Genomic DNA, 21,631 nt, shown 5'->3' with positions numbered 1-21,631 from the left:
TTGTTCTTGCTTTCTTTCTAAGTCTGAGAGTGAATGATTGGCCAAATGATTGACCCAGTCACTTTGGCTGGCTTTGTGCTTAAGGCAGGACTAGAACTCTAGTCTTCTCCCAGTTTCTAGCCTGGTGCCCTAACCACAATACCAAACTAGTTTTCATGTAAGGGTTACTTGGCTATAAATTCATTTAAACTCCCTTTTTAACTGCTCAGTTCCTACATCCTTTAATCAGCAGCTCAAAATCCAAAATAAAATTACTTACGATTCTGAAGCATTTGCATAATATGCTCTTTAATCATAGGCAAGACAAGTTTTCCACCGAGGCCACATGCCATTCTATCCAGTGCACTCTCACCAGCAACAGCATTGCTAAAATAAGAACAATATTTAGGACATCAACTGATGTTCCTATTCTTTAGACTTTTGTTTCAAAGAAAATTCTGCTTAATATAGTTTCAAATACAAACTTTTAATATCAAAATACTGCAAATATTTTGTTTGCTTATCCTTCACATTTTCCTAAGTGAAAACTGAACCTGTAGAAGGTCTTACACTGCATAGTATATACAGCTTATCTACTACTGCTTTCCTGGTGCTAATATAGAGTTGCTTCAACTGCATTCCTGTTATGACAGAGAGCTTTCAAACCACATGGGGTCAGCTCCATACCAATTTATTATACATATTATCTGTTCCTGGGGCTTCATCTGATTTAGTTTTGACTCTGCTTTGGAATGCTATGAACTCCAGCAAACTTTGCATTTTCCTTTTAAATCATTGCAGTACAGAGCCATCTGATGTTCACTTTCTATCTCTCATCTCAACTTCAGCATTCAGTCCCTGGACTTTGTTTCCTACTGTATATATTGTGCAGATTTCAATTCACTCTCCCCAATTCAGTGAGTACTGTGGCATAAAATCATGGTCACAATTATTCTGAAAAACCCTCCATTATAAAATTGTCAACCTACTGCTATACTACTTCACAAATAACAAAGAGTTTTTAAATGCAATGAATTAATTGTGACCAAGAATTTTGGGAGTGAACTAGAAGGAAACTTTAAGAAGAACTTCATACAATAGTAATAGCACTTATATACCACTTCACAGTGCTTTACAGCCCACTAAGCAGTTTTTACAGAGTCAGCATATTGCCCCCAACATTCTGGATCCTCATTTTACCGACCTCAGAAGGATGGAAGGCTGAATCAACCTTGAACTGCTTAGGATCAAACTTTTGGAGAGCAGTGTTAGCCTGCAGTACTGCATTCTAACCACTGTGCCACCACGGATAAAGAATAGGTCATGTGATGTTTAATTTCTAGAGTAGATTTGTTCTTTGTATGGATTCTTTTTTGTACCACATTGGAAATTATTATTTTTTCTTTCTGTGAGCATGTTTTCTCACTTTTGATTCACTTTATACTTTATTAAACAAATGTATTAAATTTTTACTTTTCTGTACAAACAATGGCTCCTCTCAATATAATTTCTTAAATACTGTACATCTTTTTAATGAGAAAGAAAATGTGTACCAATACTATTGATCCTTAACCAGTTAAAATGGATGGTACAGCCATATGTCTAGGGCTGGGACTTGACATGAATTAAATGTCAAAACAGATTAAAGTACAAAATAATCCTGGGAAAAATCAAGCAGCCTAAATTGAATTTCGAAAATAAGCATCTTTACCTGTCAAAGTCATCATCTTCTAATTCATCAGAATTTGCCCAATCTTCATCTTCTTCTAGATCAACCATCATTGCTAACATCTGAGGGACTAAAACAAATTTAACAGTGCTTATTAACAAATTTCTAACAATGCATTGGATGCTAACAATCCCAAAAGGAATGTGGGATTTTCACTCACTGCATTATATACTGACACAATTTGTGAAAAATTGCTGATCAATTTGGTATTTGGAATAATTATAGCTAAGTAAGGTAAAATAAGGGTATGCAATATGTTCTGAGTGCTTTGTAGTTGGAACAAAACATACACGTTCTCAACATTTGTCAAGACTCAAAAGAAGACATATTGACTTTATCCCATCCTCAGCACAAAATACATTTGTTCTGAACCTGAAACAAAATATTGATATTTTAAATGGCTTGGTCCAAGCTCTTGAGAATCTCATTGTTCTGTTAATTTATAAAGACTCTCTTTATACATAGTGTACAGTATATATTTGCAGATGCTGGTCAGCCATACTCATTTAATTAATTGGTAACTAAAAGATTATGCTAAAAAGTGTTAATGAGCAACCATTGTTTGAAGTTGGTTAAAGCAAAATGGTTTGCAAATGTCAGAATTTTATAAAGTATAGGTAGTCCTTGACTTACAACCACAACTGAGCCCAGGATTCATGTTGCTACGTGAGAAATTTGTTAAGTGAATTTTGCTCCATTTTATGACTTTTCTTGCCACATTTGTTAAGTGAATCACTGTAGTTGATACAATAGTAACATAGTTGTTAAGTGGATCTGGGTTCCCTATTGACTTTGCTTATCAGAAAGTTGCAAAAGGGGATCACAGGACCCTGGGACAGGGCAGCCATCATAAATATGAACCATTTGTCAAGCATCCGAATGTAAATCAGGTGACCGTGGAGATGCTGCAATGGTGTTAAGTGTGAAAATGGTCATAAGTCACTTTTTTCAGTGCCGCTGTAACTCTGAATAGTCACTAAATGAACTGTTTTAAGTTGAGGACTACCTATAATTACTTCTTTCTGTTCTTAATTACAACCATTAATCTATGCCTTACTCATGAAGATGTTTGGTATATAGGATTTGTCTAAGTCTATACATACTGATTGCTATTAATCTAAAATGTTTTTTCATCCATTTCCCTTTGCTTTTTGTAGCTTATATTTTGAGAAGAAAAGTTGGGAGGCTAGGCTAGAATATAATTTGACCTCATTTAAAATTACAGAGCTGAAAAGAGCCACATATTGAATAAATAAAAGGAGATTGAAAATTCTTTATGAAAGTAGCAACAAACAGTAGCAAAAGCATTAATATGCGACAAAAGCCCTACTGAAACAAACACTAGGTTTCTGGATATGCACTAATTCCTTGAACTGTACAATGAATGAAGGCTACTGCTAAGCTTGTAAGCCGCCCTGAGTCTTCAGAGAAGGGCGGGATATAAATGGAATTAAAATAAATAAATAAATAAATAAAATAAATAAATAAATTTCCAGGAAGCTAAATGAAGGAAACATTGAGAACAGGTCATAACCCTGATTAAAAAGCAGGACGATCCTGTCTGGACAACATATGATCACTATAATCTAAACAAAGATACTACTTTCAGAATACTCTAGAACAGACATGTCAAACCTGCGACATCACGTGACATCGCACAACGTATCGGAGCCTTTTTGCCATTGCCGGCAATGGGGTGGGCGCGGCTTCCAGATGACGTATCCGGCCCGCGGGCCGGCAGTTTGACACCCCTGCTCTAGAAAGAAGGAAGTGGGAAATTCTTAAAATAACCTGCAGGAAGCAAGAAATTAGGCTGCAGTGTCTCTAACCCAAGTATGCTAACAGTTGTAAACTCAGATTTAGGATTTAATTCAATAGTCTGAGTGACATTTGAATAATAAGGATCAAATAGGGAATTGCTAATATTATATTTCATACTTAATCATTTTTCCTTTATTAATTTGCAGGCAATGAAACAAGGTCTCCAAGAATTTTCTACATAGAACCTACATATTTTAATAATCCTTAGACATTGTCCTAACCAGTATTTTTTTTAAAAAAAAATTAAAATCAGCAATAACATAGCCAAGCCCAACTAGACTTAATAGTATCATGAGTGTATGATGGCACAGTGGTTAAAAAAAGCTGACAGCCCAGGTTTGATACCTGAGAGCTGCGCAATGGGGTGAGTTTCCGTTACTATGCAAATACAAGTAGATAAATAAGGTACCATTTCAGTGGGAAGGTAGCAGCGTTCTGCGAGCCTTGGCATAGAGTCATGCTGGCCACATGACCACAGAAATGTCTTTGGACAACACTGGCTCCCTCGGCTAAGAAATGGAGATCAGCACCATCTCCTAAAGTCAGACTTGACTGGACAGAGGAAACCTTTTATCTTTACCTCTATAGGCTTACATATTTCTATACACTACACATTTTATGCTTTCTCTGCTTCAGTACTGCAATCCGGTGTATGCCTGATTCTGGATAGCTTTAAATAGCAAGCTTAGCTTTAACATTAAACTATGAACTTAATTAGCCTCTGTGTAAATAAAATAGTGGTAACAATCAGAATTATGCAGTAAGAAACTCTTAAAAGCCTTGACTTTGGGTATACCCTTGAGGACCACGCGGAGGCTTCAACTGGTGCAGAATGCAGCCGCGCAAGTTGTTATGGGAGTTTCCCGATACTCCTGTGTAACACCTCTTCTCCGTGAGCTGCATTGGCTTCCGGTTGCCCTCCGGGTGAGATTCAAGGTGCTGGTAATGACCTATAAAGCTCTGAATGGCTTGGGTCCGGATTATCTAAGGGAACACCTGCTGCCGGCATCAACTTCCCATCGTCCTGTGCGCTCCCACAGGGAGGGCCTTCTCAGGGTGCCGACGGTTAAGGAGTGCCGGCAGGTGATCCCCAGGGGGAGGGCATTCTCTGTGGGTGCCCCTGCCCTTTGGAATGATTTACCGGTGGAACTTCGGACCGCCCCCGATCTGCGTACATTTCGCCGGGATCTGAAAACTTGGTTTTTTGATCTATCAGGCCTGGACTGAAGGGGTTTTAGCTTTTAATATTGTTTTAATTGTTGGGCTTATGTAATTTAATCTATTTTAATTTATACTATTTTTATATCATATTTTATGTTGCCCTGTAAACCGCCCTGAGTCCTTCAGGAATAGGGCGGTATAAAAATTTAATTAAATAAATAAAAATAAATAAATATATGTCTCCACAGGAGACACTCCAGACAATTTCTGGAGTGCTGGTGGTCATGGGGGGGGGGCAATTAAGATATGATTATAATTTGTACATTACTATTACATGAATGAAGGCAAATATATGTGTCTCAGGATAATGTTGCAGGATGTAATCTGGGTCGGTCACCGGAACCAGAGGTTTACTCTTCCAAGCCTTCTGACTTGTGCTGAAACCCATCCTCAGGGAACTTCTCTTTACCGGTGACCGAGCCAGATCGGATTGCCATGATCCTTCTCATTTTTCTCCTACTGGTATCTTATGATATTACTTTATTGTTATATGTATTCTGAGAGTTTATGCACCGGAGACAAATTCCTTGTGTGTCCAATCACACTTTGCCAATAAAGTATTCTATTCTATACCTCAGGGGTCCCCAACCCCCGGTCTGTGGACCAGTACTGGTCTACAGCCCATTAGGAACTGGGCTGTGCAAGTGGTGGGAAAGTGAGTGAAGCTTCATTTGTGCATGTGCGACAGCTAGGTTGTGCACGTGGAACCATTCCCTCTCATGCTGCTGCTGGTCTGTCGAGCCAAAAAGGTTGGGAACCACTGCTATACCTGACCATCAAGATTTTGGCTTTTAAAATCCAAAGTAAGACTTTCTTTAAAAAAACCCCTCATTTTATATATTTTAAATACTTACTAGCTTGTGCAACAATGTTGATATGCCTTCTCAGCATAGCAGCAGCAGTCTCTGATAATGTAACTATTACTTCAAGGGCCAGTTGACGTTGCATATTATTGAGATTTGTGTCTGCACATAGCTGAAATTGAAAAATATTTCAGGAAAACTCTAAAATCAAGGCCAGCATTCTAACGACTAAAATTTTTAAATTGAACTGCTAGAATAAAAACTTACTTTCAAACTCAGTTGTAATGTAGGTTCTAAGTGCGGACGTAAATATTTTGGAACTGTATCTGCAATCTCTACAAGAGACTTTAGGACCGAATCATCATTTTGATAACACGAGTCATTGACTGCCTGAAGAAAAACAGTAATTAATATATTTTCCTTGTAATTTGCATTCAAAAGCATTAAAGGAAACCACTCAACATTTTGCAAGTTTCTACAACAGAGACATTTCACCTTAGCATCAAAAGTTCACCTTACTATGGGCAATGTAATTTTAGCACAGTGCTTCCCAAACTTTTTCTTTCAATACCCAAAACTGTTTTATCAGAAAGTCCTTTTTATTCAGTGCAGGTAAAATGCTTTAACTGTCCCTTTTGTGGTTTGGCAATGAGTTCACATGTTGCTACCCCCAAAAAACCCCAAAACATTTTTACCAAATTTTGGGTAATTTTAGCTAGGTTTGGGAAGCACTATTAAAGCACATGCTAACCAAGTGAGACTTATTAATGTTCACCTCTTCTATAATTCATCTGATGCAATAATTGTTCGATGATTTTTTTCTTGTTGCATATCATTACTTTTCTGGAGAAACCATCATCTATTTTAATTATGCCCTAGTTTTTCAGAATTATGTAGTTACAACTACAGGCAACAAACAGCATCTGTGTAAATTAAAAACAAATATATTCTTCAAAAAACAAGAGGTTTTAGTTTTGCTTAGAATTTCAGAATTTTTTCTACCTGTTAAGTTGCTGTTTGTATATGATAATAAACTGCAATAATTTCACTTGAGTATCTGACAGAATAAACTAGCTATATGCAAACTTGGAAACTGTCACCAAGAATAGGATAAATCAGGGCTCCCCAACCCATAGGCCATGGCCTGTTCGGAACTGGGCCGCGCAAATGACAGGTGAGCATGAGCGTGAAACTCCACTTGCATTGAGTGGCGAGCACTTGCGCATGAAGTTCCATTTGTGCAAGCAGTGAGTGCATGCCAGTCACAGACAATCATCCCCTTCTCATCCCCGCCACCTCCACCGGTTTGCTAAGCTGGAAAGGTTGGGGACTGCTGGGATAAATGATACATCTGTGCTGGATATATCATGTTATTTATCAATATAGCTCATGCTTTTAATTTTCTCAACAGACACTTTAAGTTTGTTTACAAGTTTCAAAAGGATTTACTGTAATTAAACATTATAAAAACAATAAATGCATTTATGTGTGTACTTCAGGTCTTTCTGACCACAATTTTTGCACTGCATATTGTGCTATGCAGTTAGGAACTAAAGGGTTAGATTTTTAGATCAACAAAAATAATATCTTGATTTCTAAAACTTTATTTCTTGCAGCATTTGTATATAGTAGTTGCTCTTGTATAAGTCCCATTTATTGTTTAATCAAGCTGCATGAGTTATATATTTAAAAACAACTATGCTGTTATGTTGAGTGACATCCACTATACCAGGGGTCAGCAACCTGAAACAGTGAAAGAGCCACTCGGAACCAATTCCCTCACAAAAGGAAAAACTGGGAGCCGCAAAAAATATGTGTGCATGCGCGTACATGCGCGCATGTGCAGAACAGGGTTTGACTGAAGAGTGGAGCCAAGGCGATATATGCACCTACCCTGTATATTTGAATTGATTGGTTGAACTTTTTTAGTCCCACTTTTTTTTTTGGACTGCACGTGGCAGAGGACCAGGAGCCACAAGAGATGGCTGAAAGAGCCGCATGCGGCTCCGGAGCCACGGGTTGCAGACCTGTGCACTATACTAACAGATACACTGGAAATACATGTATTATCAACAAAAATAACAGCAACAGACTTAGCATTTCAGTCACCATAATTTTCTGACATTTTACCTGCAAAATTCCAGGAAGTAAGTCTGCAAAATGTTTAAGAAGGGGCACATTTTGCTCATTAGCAAGAACAAATGCAGCTGCAGCCCTGGCAGACAGCGTCTTGATCTGGAAAGAAAATCAACTGTCAGTACAGGTTGGGGCTTAATTCTATTCAATCTCTATCAGCATTAGGATGAGCACAAACTCAAGCAGGGAGGGGGGTATATATAGCTGTCCAAATCCAATGAAAGTCAACAAGGGACTTAAGTGAAGCATACTGCCATCACCCAGATTTCCATTAATTTGGCAAAGAAAATACTGCTCTCTATGGGATTCAAAGGTCAGTCTTCTGAACTGACAATCTCTTAAACATCAGCTCCATGAAGAACAGATCACAATAATTCCCCAAAAGCATTTATCTAAAATAATCCCAATAGTTATTTCATGTAAATTCCTAAATCTGTCTTGAACAAGACTGATTTTTTTTTGCAACAGCATTAAAATAAAAGACAAAATTAAATAAATGTAGAATTACTGTTGGATTCTCCTGATCTTGCATACACTGCACCAACATTCGTTTGATGACCTCCAAATAATGTTGCTGTTGATTTCCAAAAATACCAGGAAAGTTCCTAAACAGAAAATTAAATAAACATACTTACTAATTTATTAAAGTATACTAAAAATTCACTAGTGGCCATTTCTTTGTCATTACTTATTTCACTGAGGAAGACCCAATAATAGCACAAGCAATCTACATGAATTTCAGTGCCCATCTAAACAAAATTGCAACTATTCTACACGGAAAATGCAAGAAAATAAGTCTATCACCACTATTTTGTCATGGGACATGTAGTACATTTAGTGCTTTTTTTAAAAAAAATGGACTAAAATATATTAATAAAAAATTCTAAACTACAACATCCTGCAGTTCCATGACCTGAAGTGCATCCCTGCTGGGAGGCAATGTACATAAAAGACTAATCAAGATGAAGATATAAATTTTGCACTAATTATTCAACAATAGCAGAGAGGCATTTCCCAACTAGGCAAGCAATGTGGCACAGATGACTCCTGACAGCCCCCTCCCATTTTACTCATTAATTTTTCATTCTGAACATTCTGTGAAATAATGGTCAGGAATGATGGTCTTGAAACAGAAGAAACTTTGTCCAGATGTATAATGTGTGTGAGCCAGATACAACAAGCTCCTTAAACAGATAACCTCCTGTTTCACAATTTATATCAGAATATATAAAAGTGTCATGAAGTATTTAAGAGTGATCGTATACCAAAAGATATGTAGAGCAGCTTCACGCAGTCCCACATTTTGAGAGCTGACTGAGTCAAACAAAAATTTCAGACCTTCTGGCCACTGGTTGTTGCCATCTTCATCTATGTGAGAGAGAAAATTAACATTTAAGGTGTACAATTTTAAAAATTAAATAAAAATAAAATGGAAATCATAGCAGTTAACCAAATTAGATCAATGAAGTCTGATGCATATTCTTCTGTTTCAATGTCTTGTTAGCTCTGAATTCTGATGAACACAGTGAATTTTCCTTCCTAAGACTTTTATCACATCCTACCTAGCCTGGTTGACTAAAGTAATTTCACAATGCTTAGAAAATCTGCAGCTTTTGCTTTTTAACCTCCACCATTATACTCAGGATTCCAACTGAACTTATACTGACTGTTGAAAAAGCAAATGGAAAAGAGTAAGTAAAGCACCCATGAAGCATAATAGTGAAAGTACAGTGGCTGCATACTATTTCGCTAAATCAAAATGCTAAATTAAAAAGTAATCTGTGAATGCCCGATTATTTCAGATCATTACACCAATGCAGAAAAGTCACGTGCAGAGATGCCATACTCACTAATGTCAAACAGAAAAGGCTGCACAGAGATCACATAAGGTTGTGGATTGCTATATTCCTCAAGGCTTGCGCAGCATATCTAAAGATAATATTTCTAAATATAAAAATGCATATTTAAAGTGGTAGATGTTTAATCATTTTTTAAAGTTTTATCTTCATTTCAAAGCCAATTAACGGAGCCAAAGCATGAGAGTACAAGGAAAATATACATCCCAGATTCAGACAGATACTATGTCATGGCTTAACCATGCTTATATTATGTCATGGGCTAACTTTAAAGAGTAAACCACAACTGACTTGGTTTACACAACATGCTAAAGACAAATGAACCCTATTATGACTTAGCACAATCTATGAACACAGCTGCAGACATAGAAAAGAACTGTTTTTTACATAATGTTTTTTGAACTATCATGTCAGCCAAAATACTCTTCCTTTATGCATCTGTACTAAAATAAGATTTTATACCTATTAGATTCCTGGCCAGTTCAGCTACAATATCACAGATTTTTCTCCTCATACTGGATTGTGTTTCCAATTGAATAATCACAAGCAGTTCACTTTTGATGGCAGTTTGGACTTCAGAGGGTAATGTTGGATAAACTTCCTCAAAAGAAGCTGACAAAAGTCTCCGTAGAAGGACAGCAGCCATTTGTCTAGCCTGTTAAGACAAATACATGGTAAACTATTTCCTTTTTTATTTTTTTAAAAACCCAATACTGATTTTGTAAAGACATTTTTCTTGCATGTATAAAAATCTAGAAGCTGAGCCAAAATGCGGACTTAGCTGATCTATTTTTGGTATCTTTAGTTATTCCATCCCCCTCAAGTATTTCACTCCATAGCTAATATAAGAACTAAATAAGACATCTGACTCTATAGCAAAAGCACTATGAACTAAGAAGCATGTAGTAATAAATTAAAGAATGAAAAATGTAAACATGACTTCTAGACAATCTAAAAACTATTAATATAGAGGAATAAGGTGTGTTATTTTAAAATAGCTGAATGACTTAGTATGTGAAGAAATGCAAAGGAAGTAAAATTCAAACTCCAGGACTAAAATCTAACTTTTTTTTATTATATATAGTGTTGTCCAGTACAAATGATAGAAGAAATTGTCACTTTGGATAGCGAGATGAGCATCATATAAATTTAATAATAAAATAAAAATTTGAGCAAGGATCAATCCCGTTGTCTATACCAACTGCAGCTGTAACAATATAAATATCAGCTATTTTAATTCAATGTTAAGTCTTCACTTGTTATAATCACTAAATAATAAATAAATCTCTGTACAAGGTGCACAATTAGATAACAGTATCTCAATTAATCTTAAAACATTGCAGTAAGTTATAGGGACAGGGAAAGAAGTCAGTTAATTAAATGTAAACATAACGATTATTGCATTAAAAATCACATACATGGAAACTTTGGAGAACTGATTTAACAATCTCCACTTGTAGTATATATAAATTATCGTAATATCATGTATTCTTGTGTTCTTCCAAAGACAAGATTAGACAACCTATTCACTATACTATTGACTATATATCAACATATGCTTCATTTCATTTACATGCACCTCACTTAAAACACTATTATTTTCTTGTTTCTCTTTAGTATTAGTTGCTTAATAAGGAAAAACCACAATACAATCCATGACAAACAATGAAAAAGGTATGGTAGGAAACTCCTTTATTATATCTGGTCCATTTCCATATTACATTTATTAACTTATTTTTCTGATCAAATTTTCTAAGATTCTTATGTGTGTTAATGGACAACACTTTCTTATAATAAATTTATATGTGTAATTTGTAGTAATGCACTTTTTAAATGAACCCTCACCAAATGGATTTCTTGTATTTCCTAAATGAACAGTTTAGCATCAAATGATGAGACTAAAAAAATTCACCCCTTGCTGCCACTCACACCAGAAGATCATGTTCTCTGAACGAAATCTATAAATTTTATACCCCAAATTTCATTCCAGCCTTCAAAGATGCTCATGAATTTTAAATTGCTTTCTATCTGCATCTCAAATGCTACTTCCCCTCCTCTCTGCATGTTTAATCTTTGCTAATCGGGATTATCAAAATAAATACTTAAGATTGAAATTTAGTTTAATCATAGAATTATAGCTCAAGGTACTTCTCCATTCAAGTAAAGAATGTAGCATATATTGCCTCCTTTATCTCAAAGCGCTTGAATCTAGCTGAAATGGGTTTTGTGGAAGTAGAAAGGGCCATAGAGAGAAAAAAGAAAAGCCATGTTCTGTTCATGAAAAGAAAATTGAAATCAAGAGTATTTATCAACTTTGTAATTATAAACTCAAAATATTAAACATTGGTTTGTCACAAAACCACTGTAGGAATGAAAGCTTCCATATATATGATGAGTTAAGGTTTAGCAATACAGGAGGAGCAAATACTAATGATGTAATTTCCTGACCATTTGTTCTTTAACAAAATTGTAGGGTTAATAATATATTCCATCATAGATGGTATGACCATATGAGTCACAATCACAAAATCATATTTTACAACATAAAACCTGAGGGTGAAAAATACCTCTTCGGCAACCGTAGTATTTCTGACAGCTTGTAGAAGGAAGGTAATCTTAGACTGGCCTGGTATGTTCTCGTATGTTTCCTAAAAAGAAAAGACCAGAAACAGGTTAGCATTAAAAAATACGAGGCATGAAAACTTAACAGCCACTTAATACGCTTTAAGTAGACAATTAATGTTTACAAAAAAATCTATTACAGAAGTAATTTTACTCAAAACAGGAATATGAAGTTCTATACTGTGCAAGATACAGTACCTCAAATATCAAACAGCAGAGAAATTATAATATGAAAGTAAACTTTAATTCACAAAAAATAATATTTCAGCCTTTTTCCCCCCTCTCAAATATTATCCTGCTAATGAAGGACATGAAAATATATAGCAGCTAATTAAAAGAAATTATAACTTTGTTTTCTTTTCTTTAATCCTATTTTTTTCTTTCTAGGACAGGTTAAAACAAAATTTACCTTTTTAAATACATGAATACCACATTATCAACATTATTAGCTATGTCACAATGGTGACAACCTGGTGATCTTCAGATGACTTCAATAAAAAATCTGTATGCTATATTCATCAGGGTGAATTGTTACAAATTTTGGAAAATAGTCCTAGTTATCTGGAAAGCGTCAGGTTGCCAAATGTTCTAGCACTTAGAATAACAGAGTTGGGACTTTGTAGGTCAACTAGTCAACCCCCTGCTCAGGCAGGAGACCATTTCTGACAAGTGGCTGTCCAGTCTCTTCTTGAAAGCCTCCAGTGATGAAGCACCCATAACTTCTGAAGGAAAACTGTTCCATTGGTTGATTGTTCTGTCAGAAAATTTCTGACAAGAAACAAGGGGCTTATTACTATTTCTCACAATTGCAACCATTGCAGCATCCTCATGGTCACATGATCAAAATTTCTCTTTAGTTCTAGGTTGCTTCTCTCCTCAGTTAATTTCAATCCATTTTTTCTTGTCTTGCCTTTTGGAACTTTGGAAAATAGCTTGAACCCCCCTTTTCTTTGTAGGGGCCCCTCAAATATTGGAACACTGCTATCATGTCTCCCCTACTCCTCCTTTTCAGTAACTATATGTACACAGTTCCTTTAACCTTTCTTTATATGTTTTAGCCTCCAGCCTCCTAATCATTCTTGTTGCTCCTAGTCTCAACATCTTTATAATGTGGTGACCAAAACTGGATGCAGTATTCCAAGTGCGACCTTACTAAGCTTTATAGAGTGGTACTATTACCTCTGTACTTGTACTTCTGGTTTTTCTTGCCTGAAACTTTACTTTTCTCTATGTTGAATTTCATTTTGTTAGATAGGGCCCAATGTTCACGTCTGTCAATATCCATCTGGATCTAGTATGTTGGCTATTCCTACCAGCTTAGTGTCATCTGCAAAGTTGATTAGTTCCCCCTTCTATTCCCTCATCTAAGTTATTTATGAAGATATTGAAGAGTACTGGGCCTAAGACAGAACCTTGTGGTACCCCACTGCTTACTTCCCTCCACGTAGATGTAGTACCATTAAGGACTACTCACTGAGTATGGTTTGTCAGCCAGTTACAAATCCATCTGATGATAATGCTATGTATCCCAGTTTTTTCTAGCTTAGCAAGAAGTAGGTTGTGGTCTACTTTGTTGAATGCCTTACTGAAGTCTAAGTATACTATGTTCATAGCATTTTGCTTGTCTTCTAATTTAGTTTGTCAAAAAATGAAATGAAATTGGCTTGGCATGATGATCTGTTTTTAACAAACTTGTGCTGGCTTCTAGTTATAACTTTGTTTCTAGATTTTCACAGATCTGTTTTTTCATTATCTTTTCCAGTATCTGCCCAGGTATTGATGTTAGGCTGATTGGTCTGTAGTTTCCTGGGTCTGATTTCCCCCCCCCCCCACTTCTTTGAAGGAATACTCTTCCAGCTACTTGAAGCATGAGTGGGCAACATTTGCCATCCAAGGGCTGCAGTTTATATTTTTCAGCCACTGAAAGCCACATTCAATACATCAGTAATAGAACATTTATGGGATGTATAGGTCACCTCAATCTGTTACAACTCTGGATAACTTACAAGTTGCAACATTTATTTTTAAAAATGAAAATATATAATGAAAACCAGAAAATTCAGAAAATAAGCAACAAACATTAAAAAAAAAATCAAAACATCACATCAGGTTCATCATCTACTCTTACTCAGGTCTTATGGATTATATTTTTAAGGGCTGATTTAAGGAGGATCAGGGTGAATAAGGTCCAATTAAACTGATCTATTGCTAAACAACCTTTGCACAGGAATCTTTCCAATTAATGGTTAACACCTGCTTGTAGTTAGATAAGGATCTACATAATTGGGGGGCCGGTGGGTGGACTTAGTTTATTTATGGCTATGTAGGGATTCTAGGGTGATACCTCTTTTAACTACAATTGTCATTCCTCCCATAATATCAGGAGGAATGGTATTCCAGAGGGTAGATGCCATGAGAGAAAAGACTAGTACTAGAGTCCTGCTGGGTGACACTGTTTAAAAGTGAGATTTCAAGCATGGTGAAAGATCACATGGGTCAAGCAGAAAACTATGGGGCACAGGTGGCTCCTCAAAAACCAGGTCTTTTGCCTTGAAGGGATAGACAGAACTCTGAGCATCATCAGACTGTAGCAGAGTCTTTATTTGATTACAGTTCAACACAGCTATTTCTTTCTGCCCAAGAGCTAATTAAAAAAATCATACTGCTTTTATTAGGGAGGTAGGATCTTGTGGATTTTTTTGGCAACCACAGCTTAAAACAGTGGTCCCTAACCTATCTGGCTTTGGGGACCTGTGTGTGTGGGGGGGAACGAGCAAGCGACAGGTGCACACATGTTGGCCTGCTGCTTCTACAGCCCAGTTCTAAATGGGCCGTGGCCCATGAGCTGAGGATCCCTGGCTTAAAAGTCATCATTAAATTACCCAAGAAATTATTATAATGGTTAAAAATGGTTAGAAATGAGATTAAAGATTCCAGACATGCCAGATTAGTTCTTCTCAACTGGTTTCTTTATCAAATTTTAAAGCTCCTGAGACTTATAAATACAGTAGCTTTTACTTTTAGTTGTTATATAAATGCAATCAAAATCTCGTTTCTTATACATGTGCTTTAAACAAAGTCTGTGAATATCTGTCATTCAGCTACATGAAATAAAATGCAAATCCTGGTGGATTGTATGTCTCATACAAGCATCATTGTTGTGTGGAATCTATGATGTCAGTAACCTGCACAAACAGTCATAACCTTGCACTGATGGTATTAATGAAGCAGCTGTCACTACTAAAAAAACAAAACTCTCCCTTCTCTTAACATGCACATGGATGGTCATCATAGTAGCTCATAAACCTCTTCAGATGATACTGCTATTCATATAACCTGAATGTTTTTATCGATCTGGGCTTTTAGGATTTCACTACAGCGATGTCCTCCACTGTGGTTCAGAATTATATGGTAATGAATAGGATTTACATAGCCAATGATTCTGGAAACTCCCAAGACCTTTCAGGCAACAATCCCCTACTTTTGTATCTAACATTTAAATATTCAGATATGGAAGTTTTGTATAGGTTGCCACAGTAAAATTGGGGTATTATCACAATTAGGCAATATTTATCTATCAAATGTCATCTTATTCAAATATAAGTAATATGCCTTTTTCTGCACCTTATTTCACAGAACTCTTTAGAATCTGGCCACACTAACTGTAACACAAAGAATGTTTTTCCCCATTTGCCTCTTCTAATTTTCAGCAGATTTGATACCCATAGTACTTAAACGCTGGCACTGATATACAGAATTTTAACCCTGAATGATGAATGCCTATTTCAGATCCAAAAAGAAAATCAGACCATATTGTTTTACATTTGGGTACTGAGAATAGGTTTTTGTACAACTATTCACAACGAAAGAATGTGCTGAACTCTGCTGATCACTGAAGTGATGTAAATGATAAAAGCCCAGCCAAAGCCACACAATGAGAAAACTCTAACCCAGACACTGGCATTCATTTCAACAGACAAAGATTCTGCACTATTTTTTTTAATAGCAAAGAATGAAGAGCAGTCCTACAGAAGGGAAAAAGTATTATCCCTTTATACTAATGATAGAGAAATCCTGTAGTTTGGAATTTTAACTTATAATAAAAAAGTCTATTCAGAGCAAGAGTAATAAAGCAATTAGGTATAGCATGTTCCTGCACTATGAAAAGAAAGCCTGGTTTCAAATCCAATTCGTGGGAAACAGCAACCCTTTTACCCTTCTATATAATTTCCAGTTCAGGTAGTTTCTGGATGAAATCCATCTCCATAAATCCTTTATTCAAGGCCAGCATCCTGAGCTCAGAATATTCTGGGAAGCTGAAATACTTCTCTGCTTTTTCTACTGGAAACTTCTACAGCAAACGAACCTTAGTCACAATGCTCACTCTACTGTGAGTATGGTACCAGAAAACCGAGCCAACAGATCAGTTCTCACTCCTCGCTTCCTTGTTTCCAAGCCCAGCATACAAATAATACAGTATGAAACACGGTTAGAAACAGAGATCAATTGTGAGGCCTACCAGCCGAGGAGTTTCCCTTTTGTAAGCATTACTTAACTTACTGTCCCTATTTAATTAGTCACCAACTGCAACCCTAGCTCTTCCACGTACAGTATCATTCTCATTCATCCCAAACCAGGAAGGGGTGGCGGGAACAGAGACACTTTAAGAAGAAGCGAGACTCTTTAAGGGTCCCCTCCTGCATTTGTGAAAGAGTTGGTGAAGGTTGTCGTTGTCCGAATCAGAAGGGCCAGGTCTGAGAGCGAAGCAGCAGACGGGGGAAGAGAAAAGGGGCCGCGACGCTAACAATAGGTGGGGAAAAGCAGAGAAAATGGGGACCGAACAGGAGAGAAGCCGGCTCCGGGGCAAGAGAGAGAGAGGCGAGCGGACCAACGGAGACCCCATCGCCTAGGGAGAGAAAGCCTCCACGTGATGGGACGGTGGGAGAAGGGAGCGTTTGAACCCGGGATCGGAGCCGAGGATGGGCGAAAGAGAACAGCAGGGGCGCCGCCGACGGCGCAGGAGACTCGGCCGGAGTTTCGCGAAGAGGAGGGAAGAGCAATTGGCCTCTCTCCCCCGAGCGGTGTTCTAGTTCCCGGCCAACGGCTGTTAACGGCCGCCGGCTTGGCCGGAGCACGTGGGCCCGGCGGAGGGCCTGCGCAACGCGGAGGGCGGCCACTGCTGACAGGCAAAGGCCAGGAGCGAAACCTCGTGCGCGGCGGGGCTGGAGGAGAGGACGGGACAGAGAGCCCGCGCGAGGACGCCAGTCACCTCGGCTTGTTTGCGGACGACGTTATCCGGACTGAGCAGGTTGCCGAGAAGGAGGTAGAACTGCTGCTGTTCCTGCTCCGCTGCCACCGCCATGGCTGCCGAAGAGAGAGGGGCCAGCCGGGCGGGGAGGAGGAGGAGGAAGGAGGGGACGCGCACCGACCACAGGAAGGCGGAGCCGCCGCCGCTGCCGAGCTCTTGGGAACCTCTCCCCCTCCCTCTTGGCCGGACAAACCCCTCCTGCCGGCGCCGGAATGCCGCGCGCTCATTGGCTGCGGTCTGGCGGGCATGTGCGTGGATTGGGCGGCGAAAGCAAGGGCTTTATGATTGGGCGGGAAAGACCCATTGTGAGGTCACTTCCCTTTCTCTTCTGGTTACTCCGGCGCTTTTTTTCCAGGGGTAACCTCGGCCGGGGTTGATGTTGGTATGGGGGGGGGGGCTGGAATAGCCGCGCTCTTGGTGGCGGGAAAAACGCCGGCTGGGAAGGGAGACTGTTCGGCGAAAGGAGGGAGCGCCGGGGCAGACGGGACCCGTGCCCGCTCCCCAAGGGGAGCCAGAAGGCTCCTTGGCGTAATTCTGGTACTATTTTGGTACTTTTCTCCCGGGACCGTGATAAAGGGGGAGCTCGACCCGTTTGCTGAAATGGTGACCCGGGTTGCCGCTTCCCATGTTGCATGTTGTTGTGTGTGTGTGTGGGAGTGCGAGTCCTTTGAAAGGATGAAGTGCTGGGCGCCTCTTTGCAATGGGGATTCTGTGCCAAGGTTGATCTCTCCCAGCCAGCCCTGCCCCAGATGAGTTGAGCGACCGTATCGGGCAGGACCCGCGTGGCCTCGTCATTGCTTCTCATATCTCCACGCATCCGGACGATTCCAAGTCTAGACTGAAATTCCCTGGAACGTTTTCATGGATTTAAACGGATGCTGTACTTTCGAGTAGAAATGTGTGCAGTAAAATATTTAAGTCTGTTTACCTGTCTCGTGACTTGAGTCTCAAGAGTGTGTAGGTATGCAAAAGAGGTTTTCCTTTCCCATAATTATCTCTCCGGATAGTTTCTGCCTTGGCACAATAAACAGTGAAACGAAAAGTAATACATAGCAATGATAGCCAGCTGCATTATGGGCATAGCTGAGGTTGTAACCATGTTTAAAATAAGGTTCCTAATTTTAAGGAATTTTTACCGTCAATGAAAGTTGTTTCCAATACTGTATGAACAGTTGAATGATTACAAAACAGGTGCAGAGTGTGAGAAAGGAAAAATAAAGGTTTCAGTAAGGATCTTTGAAGATTAACAAACATATCGGGCACAAATTCAGAAAACCTGCTATGGAAGCCTTACGTTTATAAGCTTTGAAGAAAACAGCTTATTAAAAGAATAAAATATGTCAGAGCTATCATTGCTTTCTATTGTTTGTTATTTGCTCATGAGATTTATGGGTGTTAACACATTTTTGGAATTCTGGAAGCAGGGAATTACTTTGCTATTTGTATATGTTATTGAATGAAAAATTAAACTTCAGTTAACAGTTGGTGAAAATGTGGTTGTAATCTTTTCCCATGGACAAAAATTCAGGTACCCCTCCCCAAGGGATCTGTGGACACCAGGTTAATAATACCTGTTGAATAAAGTGACAGCTGTTAAAGCCCAAGACAAGAGCATTTGGGAAACATATAATAGCAACACCTTGTCTCTGGAAAAAGCTTAACCTTAGCTGTTCTAAACTTTATATTACAGTCATAGCAATGACAAAGTTGTTAGTTACAAAAATCTTAATAGTCTAACAACTTGTAATATAAACAATTATTAAGGGGAATGAGCAATTCTTGGCCCATCTTTGCCCTTGTATAGTATTTGCTTTAAAACAATGATTATGATTCCAAGGCTACAGAAAAATAGCAAAAGATGGAAGCGTATCTGGCAAATAAGAGATTAAGGGAATTTTGCAGGAATAGCTTTTGTAGGTATTAGGCTACTTAACAGATCTCGCTGCAATAGTTAGCTATTCATTGATAATCAGATGTTATTTTATGGCTACTTGTGATGCCTAAACTTTAGTGATTAAGCCCCCTTCTGTTTAAGATCACTAACTGTTTGAATTAATAAGTAACCTTTTAAATCAGGGGTGTCAAACTGCCAGGGAGGGCTGGTTGCATCATGTGGAGACTGCACCCACTCCAGCTCCAGCAAAGTGAAAAAGGTCGCAATACATCACGACACATCACATGACACAGTGAGTTTGACACCTGTGTTCTAAATGGTACCCACAACTTTGTTTTTAAACAAAGTCTTTAAACTGTAAGTTTGATTGTTACAAAGTCTAAGTTTATAACCTATTTTGACATGTAATGATATAGAAATGAAATTGCATTTAAAAGTAGGGTTTATTTGCAAAAGATTAAATGTAATATCTGATAGTTTCTAAAGTTTTTCAATGCAAACTTTCTAGCTCAACTATTATTAACTATGGAAAATTGTTAGTAAATCTTTTAAAGAACAAAATGTGAACATTGTATACCAGAATAGGTTTACAGATGTGGATGATTCAAAATATTGGGAATAAGTAATGGGTTGATACTAGTTGCTCACATTCCAAAAGAGTTTAAACTCTTATTTTCAGTAATTATATAGATGAATGATAATAACTTCATCTAATGATAATGATAATAAGTCCATATAAACCTAAACAATTTCTTCAAGATTCTTGACATATTTTTCTCTACAACTAATGCAATGACTGGTATATACACTTATCCAAGATCTTTCAAAATATAATGAAGAAAAACTACAAATTCATATTTTAATACATGTATTTGATTTTAGTAGTTTCCCCCAAGCATTTATAGAATTGCGGCTACATTTAATTCAGTAGTTGCCTCAATAAAGTTTTTCCAACTCCCTACTGCCATCTGTTGGTAAAGGTCAACATTGCTTAGGAACATGATTGATTTCAAGTAGTCCTTAATTTAAATATATTTGTTTAGCAACTGTTTCAAGTTACAGCAGCACTGAAAAATGTAACTTATGACCTGTTTTCACACTTACGACTGGTTCTTACATTTTAAGGATCATTGCAGCACCCCCATGGCCATGTGATCAGAATTCAGGCACTTGGCAACCAGTATGTATTTACATTGGTTGCAATGTCCTGGGCACATACTATTTTACCATTTGCAACCTTCTCAGCTAGCTCTGACAAGCAAAGTCAGCGGTGGAAGTCAGATTTGCTTAATCACCATGTGATTCACTTAACAACATTGATTCATTTAAAAGTAAAAAAAGTAGAATTGGGCAAACCAAACTTAATAACTATTGGTTAGGAACAGAAATTCTGGTCCCTATTGTGGTTATAAGTTTATTTTAATAAAACCTTGTGAGCCACCCTGAGTCCTACGGGAGAAGGGCGGTATATAAGTCTAATAAAGATAAAGATAAGTTGAGGACTACCTATATCAAGGTTAGGCAACCTTGGCTCTTTTATGACTTGTGGACTTCAACTCCCAGAATTCCTGAGTCAGCATGGCTGTTTGAGGTATTCTGGGTGTTGACGTCCACAATTCATAAAAGAGCCAAGGTTGCCTACCCCTGACCTATATGGAAGATTGTTGACATTTCAATTCTAAATAAGGCAATAAAATGAAAGACTTGGAAAAAAAAACCCCTACTCTGAGCTGATTTTAGTTTTTGTTTAGCCTTAGCATCCCACTCTCCCACGGTAAAGGAAGGGGATGCACCTTTACTGGAAATAAATCAGGTGTTCGTAACAGCTTGCTAGCCTGATCTTAACTAAGCAGAGCAAAGCTGGTAACATTTGAATGGGAAAGTCAGAAAACGCTATGGTCGGAATAGAAACGGGGGGGGGGGAGCTGGAAAAGGAAGCAACAAATTATATTACTTAGTGTTTCTGCTTAAAAAAACCCTGCCTGGACCTTTACCCTTATTTCTAGGTAACTGCAAGTGTCTGTGTACATGTGTAGACAGGCACACGAATTTATGCCAGCTGCTTTTTGATCCTAGTTTGTCATAGCAAAATTCTTCCTTCGATGTTAAGGAACAGCAGAAGAAAGGACAATTCTGTTGAGGTTGCAAAACTGATATAAATATTACTTGAATGTTTCCCGTCCTGATACACTCACAGTCTCTGTGTAAGAACTACATTTCCCAGCGGGAAGCCGTTTCTATTTGTGACGTAATAACATGGCG

At 38.0% G+C, this 21,631-nt stretch overlaps 1 protein-coding gene across 2 annotated transcripts in view; it reads right to left on the bottom strand.

Moving 5' to 3' along the window:
• Window positions 1-17,623, bottom strand: part of IPO5 (importin 5) — a 34,813-nt gene extending 17,190 nt beyond the window's left edge. Inside the window, exons 1-10 of one of the 2 annotated variants that reach the window (XM_081327640.1) lie at window positions 17,437-17,623; window positions 12,113-12,193; window positions 10,008-10,200; window positions 8,955-9,057; window positions 8,198-8,294; window positions 7,684-7,788; window positions 5,821-5,943; window positions 5,605-5,725; window positions 1,691-1,778; window positions 260-366 (exon numbers count right to left, since the gene is read on the bottom strand). In XM_081327640.1, coding sequence (XP_081183766.1) covers window positions 260-366; window positions 1,691-1,778; window positions 5,605-5,725; window positions 5,821-5,943; window positions 7,684-7,788; window positions 8,198-8,294; window positions 8,955-9,057; window positions 10,008-10,200; window positions 12,113-12,193; window positions 17,437-17,529 — 1,111 coding nt within the window. In that variant the 5' untranslated portion in view covers window positions 17,530-17,623. Of the gene's footprint in view, window positions 1-259; window positions 367-1,690; window positions 1,779-5,604; window positions 5,726-5,820; window positions 5,944-7,683; window positions 7,789-8,197; window positions 8,295-8,954; window positions 9,058-9,539; window positions 9,595-10,007; window positions 10,201-12,112; window positions 12,194-17,436 lie in introns of those variants that run through there. The other variant, XM_081327641.1, reaches the window with a different exon arrangement.
• Window positions 17,624-21,631: the final 4,008 nt, after the last annotated feature.

This window comes from Vipera berus (genome assembly GCF_964194415.1).
Source record: "Vipera berus genome assembly, chromosome: 4".
In the NCBI taxonomy this organism is placed as follows: Eukaryota; Metazoa; Chordata; class Lepidosauria; order Squamata; family Viperidae; genus Vipera; species Vipera berus.
The sequence above is the reverse complement of the archived record's forward strand: the minus strand, read 5'-3'. Positions and strand labels throughout refer to the sequence as shown.